General features: G+C 29.4%; 1 protein-coding gene across 1 annotated transcript; it reads right to left on the bottom strand.

Moving 5' to 3' along the window:
• Positions 1 to 11,695: 11,695 nt before the first annotated feature.
• Positions 11,696 to 13,379, bottom strand: LOC112784739 (cytochrome P450 94C1). Its single transcript, XM_025828047.3, has one exon. It carries the CDS (start codon positions 13,334 to 13,336, stop codon positions 11,822 to 11,824), a length of 1,515 nt encoding a protein of 504 aa, XP_025683832.1. The 5' UTR covers positions 13,337 to 13,379; the 3' UTR covers positions 11,696 to 11,821.
• Positions 13,380 to 16,972: the final 3,593 nt, after the last annotated feature.

Raw genomic sequence — 16,972 nt, 5'->3', positions numbered from 1 at the left:
ATTCTAATATTAAAATTTAGATGGATAATTTGGAGGTACAGTATGTTTTAATTTGATTGATAGTTGTTCATGTTATTCAAAAAAATTATTGATTACTTAGTATTACCTTATATATTAACCTATTCAAATATTGTTCTTATGCATCTTTCACATATACTATTTATATAACTATTCAAATTTCAAAGGCCTTATTATGTAAATAATAATTGTTTTGTTGCTTGCTAGAGTTGTGGATCGGATGGACTTCGAATTAAGAGCAACAAGTTCGATCTAGAATGTTTCTGGATTTAGGCACAAGTTTTACAGAAGTATTATCCCGAGCGTCGATAGATCGGTAGATGAAGTCACCTCCAAAAATATTTCAATGCAAAATAAGTGTTCGTACAATGAGACATTTAATTAGGATAAAAATAACGTATTTCTGAAGAGAGGTAAATTTTTTCCTCATTTATATTTTATAATTTGGTGAGTCTTTTGACTCGGATCCATCCCTTTGAAAACTTCTGTCAGCTATCCAGATTTTCATCTAAAAAGAACAATACGCGGGTCATTTTTTTATGTAGATCGAAGTCTTATCAGACGTATAAGAATAAAAGACCTGTCGAATCGTCAGTCCGTATATTAAATTTTCGGCTCTTATTAAACTTGGGCATCATAATAATAATAATAATAATAATAATAATAATAATAATAATAATAAAATGTAGATTTGATAATTAGAGATGTTTGAAGAGAAGAATAAATAGCTAGAAAAAAGAACTTCACATGTTACATTCGATTGCTTTTTCAGGGACATTCAAAATTGGGTTGTTGCTACTACATACAATAATGCTTGACAAAATGCATTCAGATTTCATAATATTATGTATAAGCATAGTATCGTTCAGCCACATATGACTGACCATATTATTCGTGAGTTGATTGATTGCCACAGAAAATAAAACCCTCTTCAATTAAATAATATATTATATGATATAGCAAATGCATGTGAATCTGAATCATTTCATTTTCTTATGAGTTATAAAAGAGGTGTTATCGGTTCAGTTTGGTTCAGTTTTAGATCAAAAATCAATTGAATCGATTTATTCGGTTTTTATATAATACCAACTAATTGGTTTGTTATCTGTACAACAATCGAATCGAATCCAACCGAACTAAAAGCGGTTTCATTTGGTTGGTTTTTCGATTTTTAAATCTTAACTAATAGAAAATTAATCTTAGTAAAATGATGTTCAAAATAATCAATAAACTGAAATAATATTACATTACATTCAAATTCAACACAATTTCAACTCATTCCAACAACTAAACATAAAACAAACACATTTGTTAAGTCTAAAATTTTGATTTCAATGTATTATTAAACCACTTTTGCAGTTCGGTTCGGTTCGGTTTGGTTCGGTTTCTGCTGAACCAATCGGTTCACTTCAGAAAAAACTAAAAAAACCGATTTTTTTTGTTTTTATTCAGTTATTGTAAATTTCGATTCGATTTTACGGTAAATTTCGGTTTGGTTCGATAACTTACACCCTAGTTATCAGTTATCATTTATGATCTCCTATAAAATATAATGTCATCATCTTCACCATCATGAGACAAAAGCTTAGGTCAACTATAAATTATAGTAGAGTTGCGTATGATTATTCCCCCTAGGAGCCAACAAATTAAACTTAACCTCCATTTGTGAATTGAGATATACTATAATTAAAATTTAAAATGATGATATATATAAGATTACTTATAAAACCCATTATGTAGTGCTGCGATACTAATTAATAGTCGGCAATAAACACATGGAGTATAGTTTAAAGAGTGATTATATTAACATATTTATATTATTTTATTTGAAAAATTAATTATAAGCATAGAAGGAGAAAAAAGGACATTATGTGTGTTTTTTTAACTGTTTCTTTCTTCCTTTCCAATATTTATCATGTTATGCCTTTCTTCCTCATTTTCATATTCCAATAAGTTTACCATTTTATTTCTAGTTTAAATCACTATGGACACATCATAGTTTCTAACATGAAAATTAATTAATAAGCATATATTATCGCGAAACATAATTTTTCTTCTTTTTTTTCTTTTTTTCACTTTTGTCTCCTTAACAACTATATTGTTTGAGTCCAATATTTCCTTTAATTACTATTTAATAGGATGAGCTATACACGAGCAATCATTTTCTACATTTTAAAAATACGTTTTGCTTACCTGATATATTGGTTAATTATTAGAATACCAAAGAATTATAGTTTTACTTTGTCTCGTGTACTATTGAAAGGTATTTACAAATTTGATTAATTAATATTATTAATATTATTAATATTATTATTAATATTATTAAACGGTTATTAACTGTTTTGTACTATTTGGTTGAAGGGACACAACTTTTTAAAGATTGTGTATGTTCAAAACATTATGTCTATTGGCTAAAGGGACACAACTCTTTAAGAGTTGTATATGTTCAAAACATTGTATTTATTGGCAATAGAAATGACACAACTATTTGTATACGTAACTAATCATAATTGCTACGTACAATATGTATAAATAAATCTTTGTCCACTATTTCAGATATGAAGTACTAAGCGTACAATTTACACTATTATTAAGAGATTTTCTTTGTTCAAGAGAGTTGAGAATTTCTTACTATTGCTAATTAAGAAATTCTTAGGTTTCATTATATCTTGGGAGAGTATTGTCATCAACCATATAGCAACTAAGTGTGGGGACAAATATCTCTCTAAAGAAAGCGATCTAATCGTGCCTTGAAACCACTACACAAATATAAGATTTTGTCATCTTACCATCTTCATATACCCAACAATTTTAGAGAGATATTTGTTGAAGATGGCACAAGATCAAAACACTACGTTCAAGGTCATGAATCAAGAGTTTGTCAAATTAGATCGCTTTGATGGAATGAACTTCAACCGTTGGAAAGACAAGATGATGTTTCTTCTTTCAGTTCTCAATCTTGCATATGTGGTTGACCCAAAGACTACACCAATTGCCGATGCCGCTGAAAATTCCACACCGGAAGAGAAAGAAAAGATTGTTCAATTGAAAAAGAAACGTGATGAAGATACTTTTGCATGTCGAGGTCATATTCTCAATACTTTATCCGACCGACTCTATGATCTCTACATGTCAATTCAATCACCATTAGAGATTTGGAAATCTTTGAAAGAAAAGTACAATACCGAACGACAAGGAACAGATAAGTTTATTATGATGAAATATTTTGAATTTATTATGAATGATACTATGCCTGTCATGGATCAAATTCATGAATTACAAATCCTTGTAAGTAGACTTCGTGGTCTACAAGTGGTGATCCCTGAATCATTACAAGTTGAAGCAATTATTTCAAAATTGCCTTCATCTTGGAATGGTTATAGGAAGAAAATTTTACATCTTGGTGAGGACTTCACAATTGAGAAATTACTAAGGCATATACGTATAGAGGAGGAAACTCGAAAATGTGATGCTGTGTATCTTTCTCAAAGTTCTAAAGTGAATCATATTGGTGAAAACAACACCAATAAGAAGAAAAGAAAGTTCTCTAAAGATTCAAAGCAAGATAAGAAGAGACAAAGAGAGTGTTATCATTGTCACAAGAAAGGACACTATATCAAAGAATGTAGACTTCTGAAAAGGGAAGCACCAAAGACCAACTTAGTGGAAGAGAAGGATCTAATTGCTATGGTTGTAGAAAAAGTACAAAACATGCATATTGGCATGGTTACAGAAGTCAACATAGCAACACAAGGAAAATCACTTGAGTGGTGGTTAGATTCTAGGGCTACTGTTCACGTTTGCAATGATCGCAACCAATTCAAAACATATGAAGAAGTGAACAATAGAGAAGTCTTGATGGGCAATGACAACTCAGCCAAAAGTTTGTGGTCAAGAAAGTGTGGAATTAAATTTTACATATGGAAAGAAATTAAGTTTAATAAATGTACTTCATGTTCCAGATTTGAGAAAAAATTTAGTTTCTGTTAGTTTCTTGTGTAAGAAAGGATTCAAAGTTGTTATGAAATCCGATAAAGTGATCTTGCTTAAGAATGATGTATTCATAGGAAAAGGATATTGTACTGAAGGCATGTTTAAACTTAGTATTAATAAAGTGAATGTTTCCTTGTATGTTGTTGATTCTTGTGATTTATGGCATAGTAGATTAGCACACTTAAATTACAAATCAATTGAATATATGCAAAAGAATAACTATATTGATCTTAGTAACAAGAATTTTAGTAAGAAATGTGATATTTGCATACAATCTAAAATTACTAAGAAACCTTTTTCTAAGGTTGAAAGAAATACACATTTATTAGAATTGATTCATAGTGATATTTGTGAGCTAAATGGCAATATTACTAGAGGAGGAAAAAGATACTTTATAACCTTCATTGATGATTGTTCTAGATTTACTTATGTGTATTTGCTTAGAAATAAAGATGAAGCTTTTGAAATGTTTAAGAAATATAAAATGGAAGTAGAAAATATGCATGATAAGAAAATAAAAGTTCTTCGTAGTGATCGAGGTGGAGAATATTTTTCTAATGAATTTGATCACTTTTATGAATTACATAGTATTGTGCATGAATCTTCCGCTCCATATACTCCGCAACAAAATGGTTTGGCGGAAAGAAAGAACCGTATCTTAGTGGATATGGTTAATTCAATGTTACTAAATGCAAAATTGCCTTACAATTTGTGGGGTGAAGCATTATTGACATCATGTCATATCCATAATAGGATACCATCAAGACATAGAAAGGTTTCTCCTTGTGAAATTTGAAAAGGAAGGAAACCTAATTTAAATTATCTTAAAGTGTGGGGGTGTTTAGCCTTTTATCGAGTTCCTAATAAAAAGAGAACCAAATTGGGGCCAAGAGCCATAAAAGGCATTTTTATAGGATATGCTCAAAATTCTAAAGCATATAGAATATTAGACTTAGTGTCTAATGTAGTTGTTAAATCAAGAGAAGTAGAATTTATTGAAAATAAATTTATCAATGATTCAACTTCTAATTCAGAGTATCCCCAAAATGATACTAATATTTCACAAGAAATAAATAATCAAAATAATAAACGTCTAAGCGACAAAGAGTTTATTGAACCAAGGAAGAGCTTGAGAGTAAGAAAAGAAAATAACTTGGGTCCAGATTTTATTTCTTCTCAGGCTATCACCTTTTTGGTAGAAGGAACTAGGAATTCTGTAACAAACAAGATTCCTATTGTTATGAACATAGAGGGTGATCCTCAAACATTCAAAGAGGCTATGGCTTCAAGGAATTCTGCTTTTTGGAAAGAAGCAATAAATGATGAAATGGACTCAATATTATCTAACAATACTTGGGTCTTGGTTGATTTGCCTCCAGGATCAAAGCCTATAGGATGTAAGTGGGTATTTAGAAAAAAGTATAATACTGATGGTTCATTACAAACCTTTAAAGCAAGGTTAGTGGCCAAGGGGTTTAGACAACAAGAAGGTCTAGACTATTTTGATACCTATGCACCTGTGGCAAGAATGACTTCTATTAGGGCTCTTATAGCATTAGCGTCCATACATAAGCTTCATATACATCAAATGGATGTTAAAACGGCTTTTCTAAATGGAGATCTTAATGAAGAAATTTATATGGAACAACCAGAAGGCTATGTGCTACCCGGAAATGAAAAGAAAGTTTGCAAATTAATTAAGTCTTTGTATGGGCTAAAACAAGCGCCTAAACAATGGCATGAGAAGTTTGATTCAGTGGTGTTATCAAATGGCTTCTCACATAATAGTGCGGATAAATGTATTTACTCAAAATTTACTAAAGATTATGGAGTAATTATTTGTTTATATGTTGATGATATGTTAATCATCGAAACAAATTTAGAAGGAATTCGTATAACGAAGGAGTATCTAACTTTTAAATTCAAGATGAAGGATTTGAATGAAGTTGATACAATATTAGGCATAAAGGTACATAAAAATGAAGTTGGCTTTACTTTAAATCAATCTCATTATATTAAAAAGGTATTGGAAAAATTTGATCATCTCACAATTAAAGAATTCAATACGCCGTATGATCCTAATCTTAAATTAGAAGGAAACATGGAAAGATCTATAGCACAATTAGAATATGCTAGTGCTATAGGAAGTTTAATGTATGCAATGCATTGTACTAGACCTGATATAGCATTTGCTGTGTGCAAATTATCAAGGTTTACAGGAAAGCCTAGCAATCAACATTGGAAAGCTATAACAAGAGTTCTTGGTTATCTCAAGAAAACCATAAACTTGGGATTACATTATAGTGATTATCCCGCAGTTTTAGAAGGTTATTCCGACGCAAGTTGGATTACAAATCTTAGTGATAACAAATCCACTTCAGGATTGATTTTCACCATAGGTGGTGGAGCAATAAGTTGGGCCTTAAAGAAACAAACATGTATTACACATTCTACTATGGAGGCTGAGTTTGTAGCTTTATCAGCCACAGGTAAAGAAGCGGAATGGTTAAGAAATTTGTTATATGATATAAAGCTGTGGTCACAACAGACAACAGCCATTTCAATCTTCTGTGATAGTGAATCAACCATGTCTCGAGCATATAATAAGGTTTATAATGGAAAGTCTAGACATATAAGTTTGAGACATGAATTTGTGAGGCAACTAATAGATGATGGTGTAATTACCATCACTTATGTAAGATCTCAAGAAAATTTAGCAGACCCTTTGACTAAAGGTTTGTCAAGGGATAAAATCAAAGAAACTACTGCTAAAATGGGATTAAAACCTATTATTACTAAATGATGGGAACCCAACCTTATTCTAGTAGACCACTAGTTTCAAGGTTTAATGGGTAATAACAAGTTATTTAGCAATTGGAGCACTAAGGTATAGGATTTAGTGCTATTTACAATAAATTAGGAGGGTGAGTTTAAACTCTTAATGGAATGATAATATTATCTATCAAAAGATTCCACCTATATGAATATAAGAGTGGTGCCGCTCTAATCGAGAATTTTAGAGGTTTTATTCTCGTAAATATTCATGAAATCAGGATGAGCACAAGGCCATATAAGTGCTTAAAATTGTAAACTCTTGAACTTGGAGGGTATAAGTAATGTGTGTGATTTTTGGTACTAGCATATGGAGTATAGGTTTAATCGATTAGACACCTATTACTTCGTTAGAACTTTAAAATTTACGCTAAAAGAATGTTTAATCTTAGTGACACATTCTTTATGCATATACTTATATGACATTTAAATTTTGTAAATAGTGGAGGATTGAAGGGTATTTACAAATTTGATTAATTAATATTATTAATATTATTAATATTATTATTAATATTATTAATATTAATAAACGGTTACTAACCATTTTGTACCATTTGATTGAAGGGACACAACCTTTTAAGGATTGTGTATGTTCAAAACATTGTGTCTATTGGCTAAAGGGACACAACTCTTTAAGAGTTGTATATGTTCAAAACATTGTATCTATTGGCAATAGAAATGACACAACCATTTGTATACGTAAGTAATCATAATTGCTACGTGCAATATGTATAAATAAGTCCTTGTCCACTATTTCAGATATGAAGTACTAAGCGTACAATTTACACTACTATTAAGAGGTTTTCTTTGTTCAAGAGAGTTGAGAATTTCTTACTATTGCTAATTAAGAAATTCTTAGGTTTCATTGTATTCTGGGAGAGTATTGTCATCAACCCTATAGCAACTAAGTGTGGGAACAAATATCTCTCTAAAGAAAGCGATCTAATCGTGCCTTGAAACCACTACACAAATATAAGATTTTGTCATCTTACCATCTTCATATACCCAACACTATTGTATTTTACATTTTTAAGATAAACTTGCATTGTTTTTCATTTTAACTTTTAATTAATGCATGTGCTCTATAGGACATTAAATAAACCTGTTAAAAATTTATGTGACCAAATTAATAGTTCAATTAACCTTGATTGAGCAAGCAGGGGATTGAAAATCAGAGTGCCCCATCCATGGTTTTGCTTTTGCAGGAATCAGAAAACTACAGGCTAACTACTAGTTGCTGGTTTTATTATTTATGTAAGTATGAGGTTCTCCTAGACTTGCTTTGAATCAAAGATCACTTGAATATAATTAGCTACACTGTTAAATTAATTAATACATCTATCTATTATAACTGGCCATTAACTACCATGATGGAGCACCACAATAAAATAGAAAATTACGTGGTCCCAAGCTCAAGATCTTAAAGCAAAAAATTAGTTACTACAAACTATTAGTTTGAATTTCAGGACATTACACGGGCAAATTATACGAGAAAATGATGATTATTTAAGCATTATGTCAGACCAATTTTTTTTTATTTATAGTACAAAATTTCTTATCATAAAAGCCACATTTATTTATTTATTTATAATATTAATACTAACTAGCTACTAGAACGAGTAGAATCTATTTTTATTAGGAAACTAAAGTCTAGTTTAAAAAAATAACTTAATTAAGTTATTTTTTAAAAAATAACTTAATTAAGTTATTTTTTAAAAAATAACTTAACTAATAAATAATTATATTAAAAATAACTTATAAATAAATTATTTTATATTTATATTTTTAGTTTTAAAAATATTTATTTTATAAAAATATAATAAATAGTAATAATATTATGAGAGAAGTCATTTTTTTTAATTTCTCTATAAACTTCTACAGATATTAATACTACTATTTTTTATAAATAAAAAACTTAAAAAAATTACTTTTGAAATTTTTCAATCGAACCCTAAGTCCTACTAATAAAGAGTCAAAATAATATCAGTGTTTAATCGATGTTTTCAGCCATTTGCGTAAGTGTCTTTTCTACTATTTTTAGAAAAATATTTGCATATTATTATTTATTAAACTACCTATGAAGTGATACTCAAGAATAGCATATTTTATTTTCAACCTACCACTATATCAATACTAACAAATGAAACCAATACCCAATAGGTGAATTAGTGAACCCTTAATGAGCTTTAATTAATTGTGGTTGGGACACTACCCCAGTAGTGATCTTAACATTTGGGAAAACGAATAAGACCCAATAATAAAATGACAAATACAGCGAATGATCATGAAATACTCTTTTTTTTTTCTATTACAAAAAAATGCATATACATATTATTAGAAACATAATATAATTCAAATGCATGGTTTTTTACTTTTTTTTTTTCACTTATATCAAAACCTTTGTTTCCGAATGCCTCGAATTTAATTTTCACAACCCCCTCCTCCCAATATATATAAAAAAAAAAAAACAATTCCGCATTTTGACAAAGAGCAAGCACATGGATTATTGTTCACATGAAAATTAATCTATTTTCATGTTATAGAAGACTAAATAATGATATAATAATAGAGGAAGACAAATTAATTAGATTTGCTCCATGTGCCAACACTTTGACATTATTGATCAAGGTGGATGGATTTGGGACTTTGTGTGGTCACCGAACATGGATTCGAATTTTCTATATCCCGCAAGCTTCCAAAAGTTTTTTTTATTATTATTATTATTTCGGCAGCAGTTTTTTCTTTTTTAAATTATCCTTGTCATTGTATCTCTTACTTTTCATAACCTGTTCAAGTAAAGGCGAGACTCTTTGATACATGCAACAATACACGAAGATTGTAAAGACATGGAAGTAATTGTTACCACTATATAACGATTTTAATGGTAGGTTGTTATGTGTGTGTTGGGGGGAGAATACAATGTTACATATATGGATGAACAATGTATAATCCTATAAATTTAAACAAGATAACACTTTTGTTATTATTGATGAAAGATGAGAAGATAACTTTAAAAATTAAATTACATGCACGCTGAGAAATTGTTACCTTATTAGTTTAGTTAGCTTGTCTTGATAATGGCAAACATTAGGAGAAATTTTAGGAGCACATTTCTCTCATCTCCTTAATTATGATCGTGCATTCATCATCCTTTAATTTTCTTCTTCATCCAAACATGCGTGCACCTTATCTTTCTCAATTCTCTACTCACTACACACTTCCATTACAAGATAACATACTTATAATCCTCACCGCGTAAATCCCAATATTATCTTTTATTTTTAAGGGGAAATAAAAGGAAGATAGGAGAGGAAAGTGTGGCTGTACCATTTATGTATTTCCTTTTCCTCACTCAATTAGAGGAAATGTAAACAAGAGATTAGGGGTACGAATAACACTTTCACATATATTAATTATGGCTATGTTACCTGTACGTTAAAATAGTCACTAAAATTAGTCATTGGTATAAAATACATGTTAAAATATAAATATATATTAAAAATAAATTAAATTATATATATTTATACGCTAATATATTAATAACTAATTTTAGTATATAAATAATATTTTTATCTTAATTAATAAAAAAAATTCAAATGTATCAGATTTAACAGTTGATTTCAATTATAAACAATATATATAATATATTAATTAAAATTAACGATTAAAAATAATAAAATACTGGTGTTTCTGAATATATTTAAAAAATTTTCTTAATTAATTTATCATCTTTGGCGTACTTTATAGTTTATATATTATTTATTATTTGACAAATATTAAAACCTGCTCCCCTCTACATTGAGCAACAACTTTTTTAACATTGTTTCCAATTAATTTATGCAATGATTCTCACTCTACATGGCAATGAATTATGGGGTGTATGGTCGGTTGGAATATAATTATATATCGTACATATAATAACACAACACAAACCTATGATTATTTAAACTGTAATAAAAAATAATTTTGTTTATTAAATCCGCAGTATGAAAATATTATTAAAATATGATAAAAGTTTCCTAACGCTAATGATGAACCTCGTCTTATTAAAACATGACAAAAAGGAAAGATGAAAATTGTTTTTGTATTGATCGATGGCAACAAAATAGAGAGGTATCAATTATCAAATGATTTAAATATAATTAATTTGCAGTGTAAACACAAAAAGGAGTTTCAATACTCAATTATTTTAATTATAAAATAATAATACTTTCAGTTATTAGTTTTTTCTTCTTCTTTAAAGAGTTAAGTAACAACTAGATCGACACCCTTATTCAATTGAAAAACATCAAATGTTTGCCACATTCGTAATATATATATCTTAAGTTGACAATAAAAAATATGAGCATCTATCATTTCATTAAGCGGAAACCATCATAACTCTATTGAATCGTAATTTATTTATTTTGTTGACAATTTTAGATAGAGATTCTCCGGTCCTAAAGACAATGAATTATCAGTTGTTGTTGGACTATATTTCTCTAAACTAATTAGGTCATTATGCTAAAGGAGAAGAAGTTAACTTTGTTGTCAAAAATTAAAAGAAAAATATTATGAGGCCAAAATAGGATGGATGTGACGTGCGAGGTAAAGCATGTCATTTTCACATATTTCTTCTAATACCCAATCCATGGGGAATCTAAATTTAAATTCAAGACAAATTATCAAATTCAAAGCTTCCTCACATTCGACATAATTCTATATATAACATGAAGCAAATCCAAAAGCTTGTAGAACTTGCAGTCTTGCACAACCCAAAGAAAGAAGGCAATAATTCCAAAATATATATATAATAATAATATGCAATGTGCTCTTGCATACTATAATATACTTCCAAATCTACAACTGAAACTAAAAAGAAAAAGCTGGCTTGCCATTAATTAATTCATTTGCGAAATTATATACATAATCTGTGTATCTATAAATAAGTCCATAATAATATCGATGCTTTCTTTTTTGGATCTCATGACCATCATGATCAACACCTTTGGGTAACTTGAACCGGCAACCCGCCCCGCACAGTGGCAGTAAGGCCTGGAGCGAAGCAGGGCTCCGTATTAGGCCCAACAACCCGGACATCAAAGTGGCGGAGCATGGCGGCGGCAATGGACTTGATCTCCATCAAGGCCAAGTCTTTTCCCAAACAGACTCTCACCCCGGCTTGAAAAACCGGGTACTTAAAGGGACACTGCTGAACAAAAACACCATCTGTATTCAACCACCTTTCGGGTCGAAACTGATCGGAATCGGGGCCCCAAATAGTGTCCATCCGACCCATTGCATAGGGGTGGTAAGTGACCCGACTCCCTCTCCTGACAAAAGTGCCATCTGGCAAGACGTCATCTTCTTGAGCATACTTTGAATCAAACTGAACCGGAGGGAACAGCCTCATGCTCTCGTGAAGCGCTCCATTCAGGTAATGCATGCTCCTCATTTGCTCAAAGGTCGGCAATTCCTGATCCGCTTCCATCACCCGCTCCAGCTCCTGCCGGATGGTTGACCCCACATGCGGGTTCTTCGAAAGCAGAATGAAAAATCCAGTCAACGCTGCTGCGATTGTGTCCCGACCCGCCAGCAAGAAACTGATAACTATGTCTCTCAAGTATTTGTCATCTTCAATAGTTTCCATAAATCTAGACAGTAAATCCGATTTGTTTAAACTCGCCATAGTCATCATCTCTCTCCTTCTCTGTCTTATGATGTCCATGGCCACATTGTCTACTATTCCAATGGCTTCTTTCAGTTTTTTCTCCGAACCAATATTGAGTAATCGTTTCATCTTCCATATGAGCGGCGACGGTGACATTGCTCGCTCTGCAGAGAGTTTAGATGCAAGGTCAAAGCTGTCTGCCAGTTTAGATTCCGGCAAAGAAGAAATGAGACACTCAGGATCCATTCCAAATGAAAATTTACAAATAATGTCAAAAGAAAATCTTCTAAAAATATCTTGAATGTCCAACAATTTATCTTGCTGATTGGAAACCGATTGGAGGAGAGGAATCAGCCTGGTTTGGATCTCTTGGTTGACGATTTGGAGGGCATAGGAGCGAATGGCGACGCTGCCGAGCTCGAGGCTGGCCATCTTGCGCTGGAATTGCCAGGAATGGCCATCGGAGTTGAAGATTCCGTTGCCAAGAAGGTCGCCAAGGAGAGTAGAAAAAGGTGTGCCTTTAGGATAATTATGGAACTTGGTTTTGAGAATGTGCTGAACGTTATTAGGATTGGAGGTAATAGTGTTATTGAGGACGTGGAGGTGGATAGTTCCGGTAGGTGAAGCACGAAGAAGGTGAGTGTACCAGTCGCAGAGATTTGGAAAATGAGCAATCCAAGAAATATTAAGGTAAGTGCGACACGTATCACAATTACACCATGGCTTGATCCTAGAAATGAATAGGAGAAATGAGAAGACAGAGAAAAAGAGTGTAAAAGTAAAGAAGGAGAGGAAGAGGGCTGTGGACATGGCTGAAGTAGTCATGATATGCAGCATCTCCATCTTTCTTGTTTCTTTGTTTTTTACTTTAGTTGAATTTGGGGGGATGGGAGTACATATTAGGTATATATATATATATAGAGGGCAAGTGGGGTTAAGAAGGAGGAGGAGGGGGCATAATTAACGCGTGCGCTACACAAAGTAGCTACTCTTCTACTACGTCATTGCTTTCCCTTTCCTTTTATTATTTTGCCCACGTGACTCTATTGTTTCTTGTGGCCCAACCTTTTTCATTCGTTTTTCGGCTACTTTCTCTTTCTCTCTCTTCATGACAATTCCCAATTAATTTCCATGCAACTCCTCCAAACTCTTCCGTCTCATTAAAATAAAATTTCAAATATTCATAATTTTGTTTTTTTATCAATAATTAATAAACATTTTTATAGTACCTACAATTTTTTTAAAAATGATTTAAATTAAATGGTGAGAGATAAAATTAATTTTTTTATAAGCATATATATATATATATATATATATATATATATATATATTCAGCTATACATACAATAGTCAATTAATTTAAAATATTTGCCTATTGTCCAATTTGTTAGATATGTTTCTTTTTTAATATACAAAAAAATCTGTTATTACTAAAAATAATATTAATTTTCCAACTAAAAGGTCTACTTACCATAAAAAGCATGCATACATTTAACTAATCCAATTATAAATTAGTAGGGTTTTAATTAATTTTTAATTTAAATTTGACTGAATGAGTAATTTAATTTAAATAAATTTAAATTTAAACACTCTTATTTATAATTATTTTTTATATAATAAAAATAAGAATATACTAATGTTCATCCCCTAATGAAAAGAAGAAAGATGATATAGAAATTAAGAACTTTGACCAATAATGGGCATAATTAAAGTTTTATGGATCAAATTGGTCAACTCTAAAAAGTGGTAAAAGGTATAATTGTTGAATTTACTCTTAATACACCGCAAGTATGAAATAATTTTATATTTGTATTTAATTATGTAATATTATATTATAAAAAATAATTATTATTTTTATTAATTATATAAATAATTATTTAAAAATATGAATATAAAAATATATAAAAAATATTATATATTAATAAAATATGGTGAACTACGATGAAATACCATTAAAATTATAGAATAATTTTATTAAAATTGTGGAATAATTTTGGAAAATAAAATTTGTAAAATGAGAGTACTTTTATTAGTATATAATATTTTCTGTTCATTTTTTATTTTCCTATTATTCATTCAAAATTTTTTATTTTTACTAACCAATTTTATTACTTAATATATATAGACAATATATATAGAACACGTCATACTTGATATAGGAAGAAGAATGCCCTAATTTCTTGGGTAAAACAGTAATTGGAACTTGTATCTTAAAAGTAATCATTTACTTTCCACGCCTACACAAGTTACGATGAATGAGCTAGAGATCCTATTAAAACATGCATACCACTATACATTCCCCTTAAATATTGAGAAGGATTTATCTATCTTTTGTTTTAAAAGCATGTGCTAATATTGTAAATTTAAATTTTTTTATTAAAAATATATAAAATTTAAAATTTTAATTATTATTTTATATTGATTAAATAAAAATTTAAAATAATAAGAATATATGTTAGGTAAATTTTATTGAGAAAACAAATGTTACATACTCTTTCATTTTGTTCTCTGCCTTACAAACCGCGTCAAATTTCTAGAAATTTGCAAGAGTTAATTCTGGAAGCAAATTAAATGTAGTAGCGTACACTATCATAATTGCAAATTTTGACAATTTGAAATGCCACGAAACAGAAATTAAACAAGTTACTAGATATGTTGGGTCTATTTTTCTCTCCAGCGGCTGAGATTTTTCGGCGTAATTCAGTCACATTTCTCATTTTTATATAATTCATTTCTATTTTAAATATCACATGTTCACGGACGCTATTTCCATCCCCTACAAAATATTGAAGGATTCCAATCCTATATGCTATGTTTTAATTTATTATTACTATATATACTCTTATATTATATATTTTATGATTTTGTTTCAAGACTAGTATATAGTAAGTTTTGGAAAGACTTCAACTAATCCCATGGTCAAATTAAAGCATCATATATATAGTTGTCATAGACCACGTACATATTATTAAGCCTTGAACCAATCATCTTCTTAATTGTTTGTTTCTTTGGTTTACTAAAATATTGATCAATGAAGTATGCATCACGTTTGAGCATTATATATATATATATATATATATATATATATATATATATATATATATATATATATATATATATATATATATATAATATTACTCTTTATGTTCTAATTACAAATTAAAATGGGTTTAATGAAAGCTTATAAATGCTATTCTCGATTTATAATAGTTATTATTTTAACCTTTTTGTATAGAATATTGATAAATTAATATATTTAAATGTAATTATTGTTCTTATATATTATTTAATTCTTTTCTAGAATACTCATTTCTACATTATTTAGTTCTATAAATATACTTAAAAAAAATCAAAATAATAGTTATACTGATCTAAAGAGAATCTATAATATATAAAAATTAGGTTTTTGTACTTAACGATGGAGATGACGTAATATGCTTCTGAAAGTGGTCTTCGATTTATTTTTTTAACTCATTAAATATAAGTTATTATGATAAACTAACTATATTAACTAATTGATTTGATTAGATATTTAAATATCATATAATTTATTATAATTTATATCAATTTAATTTGGTAGTATTTTTTAATTTATTTATTTTAATATTATGTTAGTATTTTTTAATTTATTTCTTTTAATTTATTAAACCAAATTTATTCTATGTATTAATTAATTAATTTGATTAATTTATTAGTCATTAAAATAATAAATCTATGAATAAGATAAACAACTGAAATATTTTCAACTAATAGTTAAATCAAATCAAATCAAATAGTATATATTTTTAAGCTCAAGCTCGACTCACCAAAAGTTCACGAATTAGGTAGAGCTCACGAGTTGGCTTAAATAATAAGAACATAATCTATAATTTTATATCAATAAATTATAACTTATATATTTTTAAAAATATTTAAAAAGATCAATTTTATATGTTGTTTATCGATCAATAATTATAAAATTTTTTCTTATGTTTTATATCAAAATTATATATAAAAAATATAAAATTTAAATAATTAAAATTATTAATATATAAATTATATATATATATATATATATATATATATATATATATATATATATATATATATCGGGCCTGCTACACATACAAGCCTACAAGCATACAAGTTGGCCCAACCCAAAGAGAACTCACGCGCATGAAGAGAGATAACATGGCGCGTCAAAATCACGCGCTCAACATTCGAACGGTTACGTATGGCAGACTCTTCCACTTCTTCCACTTCTTCCATTTCTCAAGGCGCTTTCAAAACAACGAAACCCTCCCATTTTCGAGCGAAAATCAAAGTTCAAAATATAGAAATCGTTGTTCCAAAACTCCATCAAAACACCATCAAACTCTCCGTGAAGAATCTGAAGATAAAACAAAGCAACAATACTCAACGTAAGTCCATTAAGATTCCTGTATATTTTACTTTTCTTCTACGTCGTTCTTCTAGGGTTTACTATTATTCTTGCTTCTT

This window comes from Arachis hypogaea, chromosome 3 (assembly GCF_003086295.3).
Source record: "Arachis hypogaea cultivar Tifrunner chromosome 3, arahy.Tifrunner.gnm2.J5K5, whole genome shotgun sequence".
Taxonomy (NCBI): domain Eukaryota; kingdom Viridiplantae; phylum Streptophyta; class Magnoliopsida; order Fabales; family Fabaceae; genus Arachis; species Arachis hypogaea.
Note: the sequence above shows the minus strand (reverse complement) of the source record. Positions and strands in the feature narration are given on the sequence as shown.

Excerpts from the sequence above, each read along its gene's own strand:
- LOC112784739 (XM_025828047.3), bottom strand. The coding sequence starts at position 13,336 with ATGGAGATGCTGCATATCATGACTACTTCAGCCATGTCCACAGCCCTC.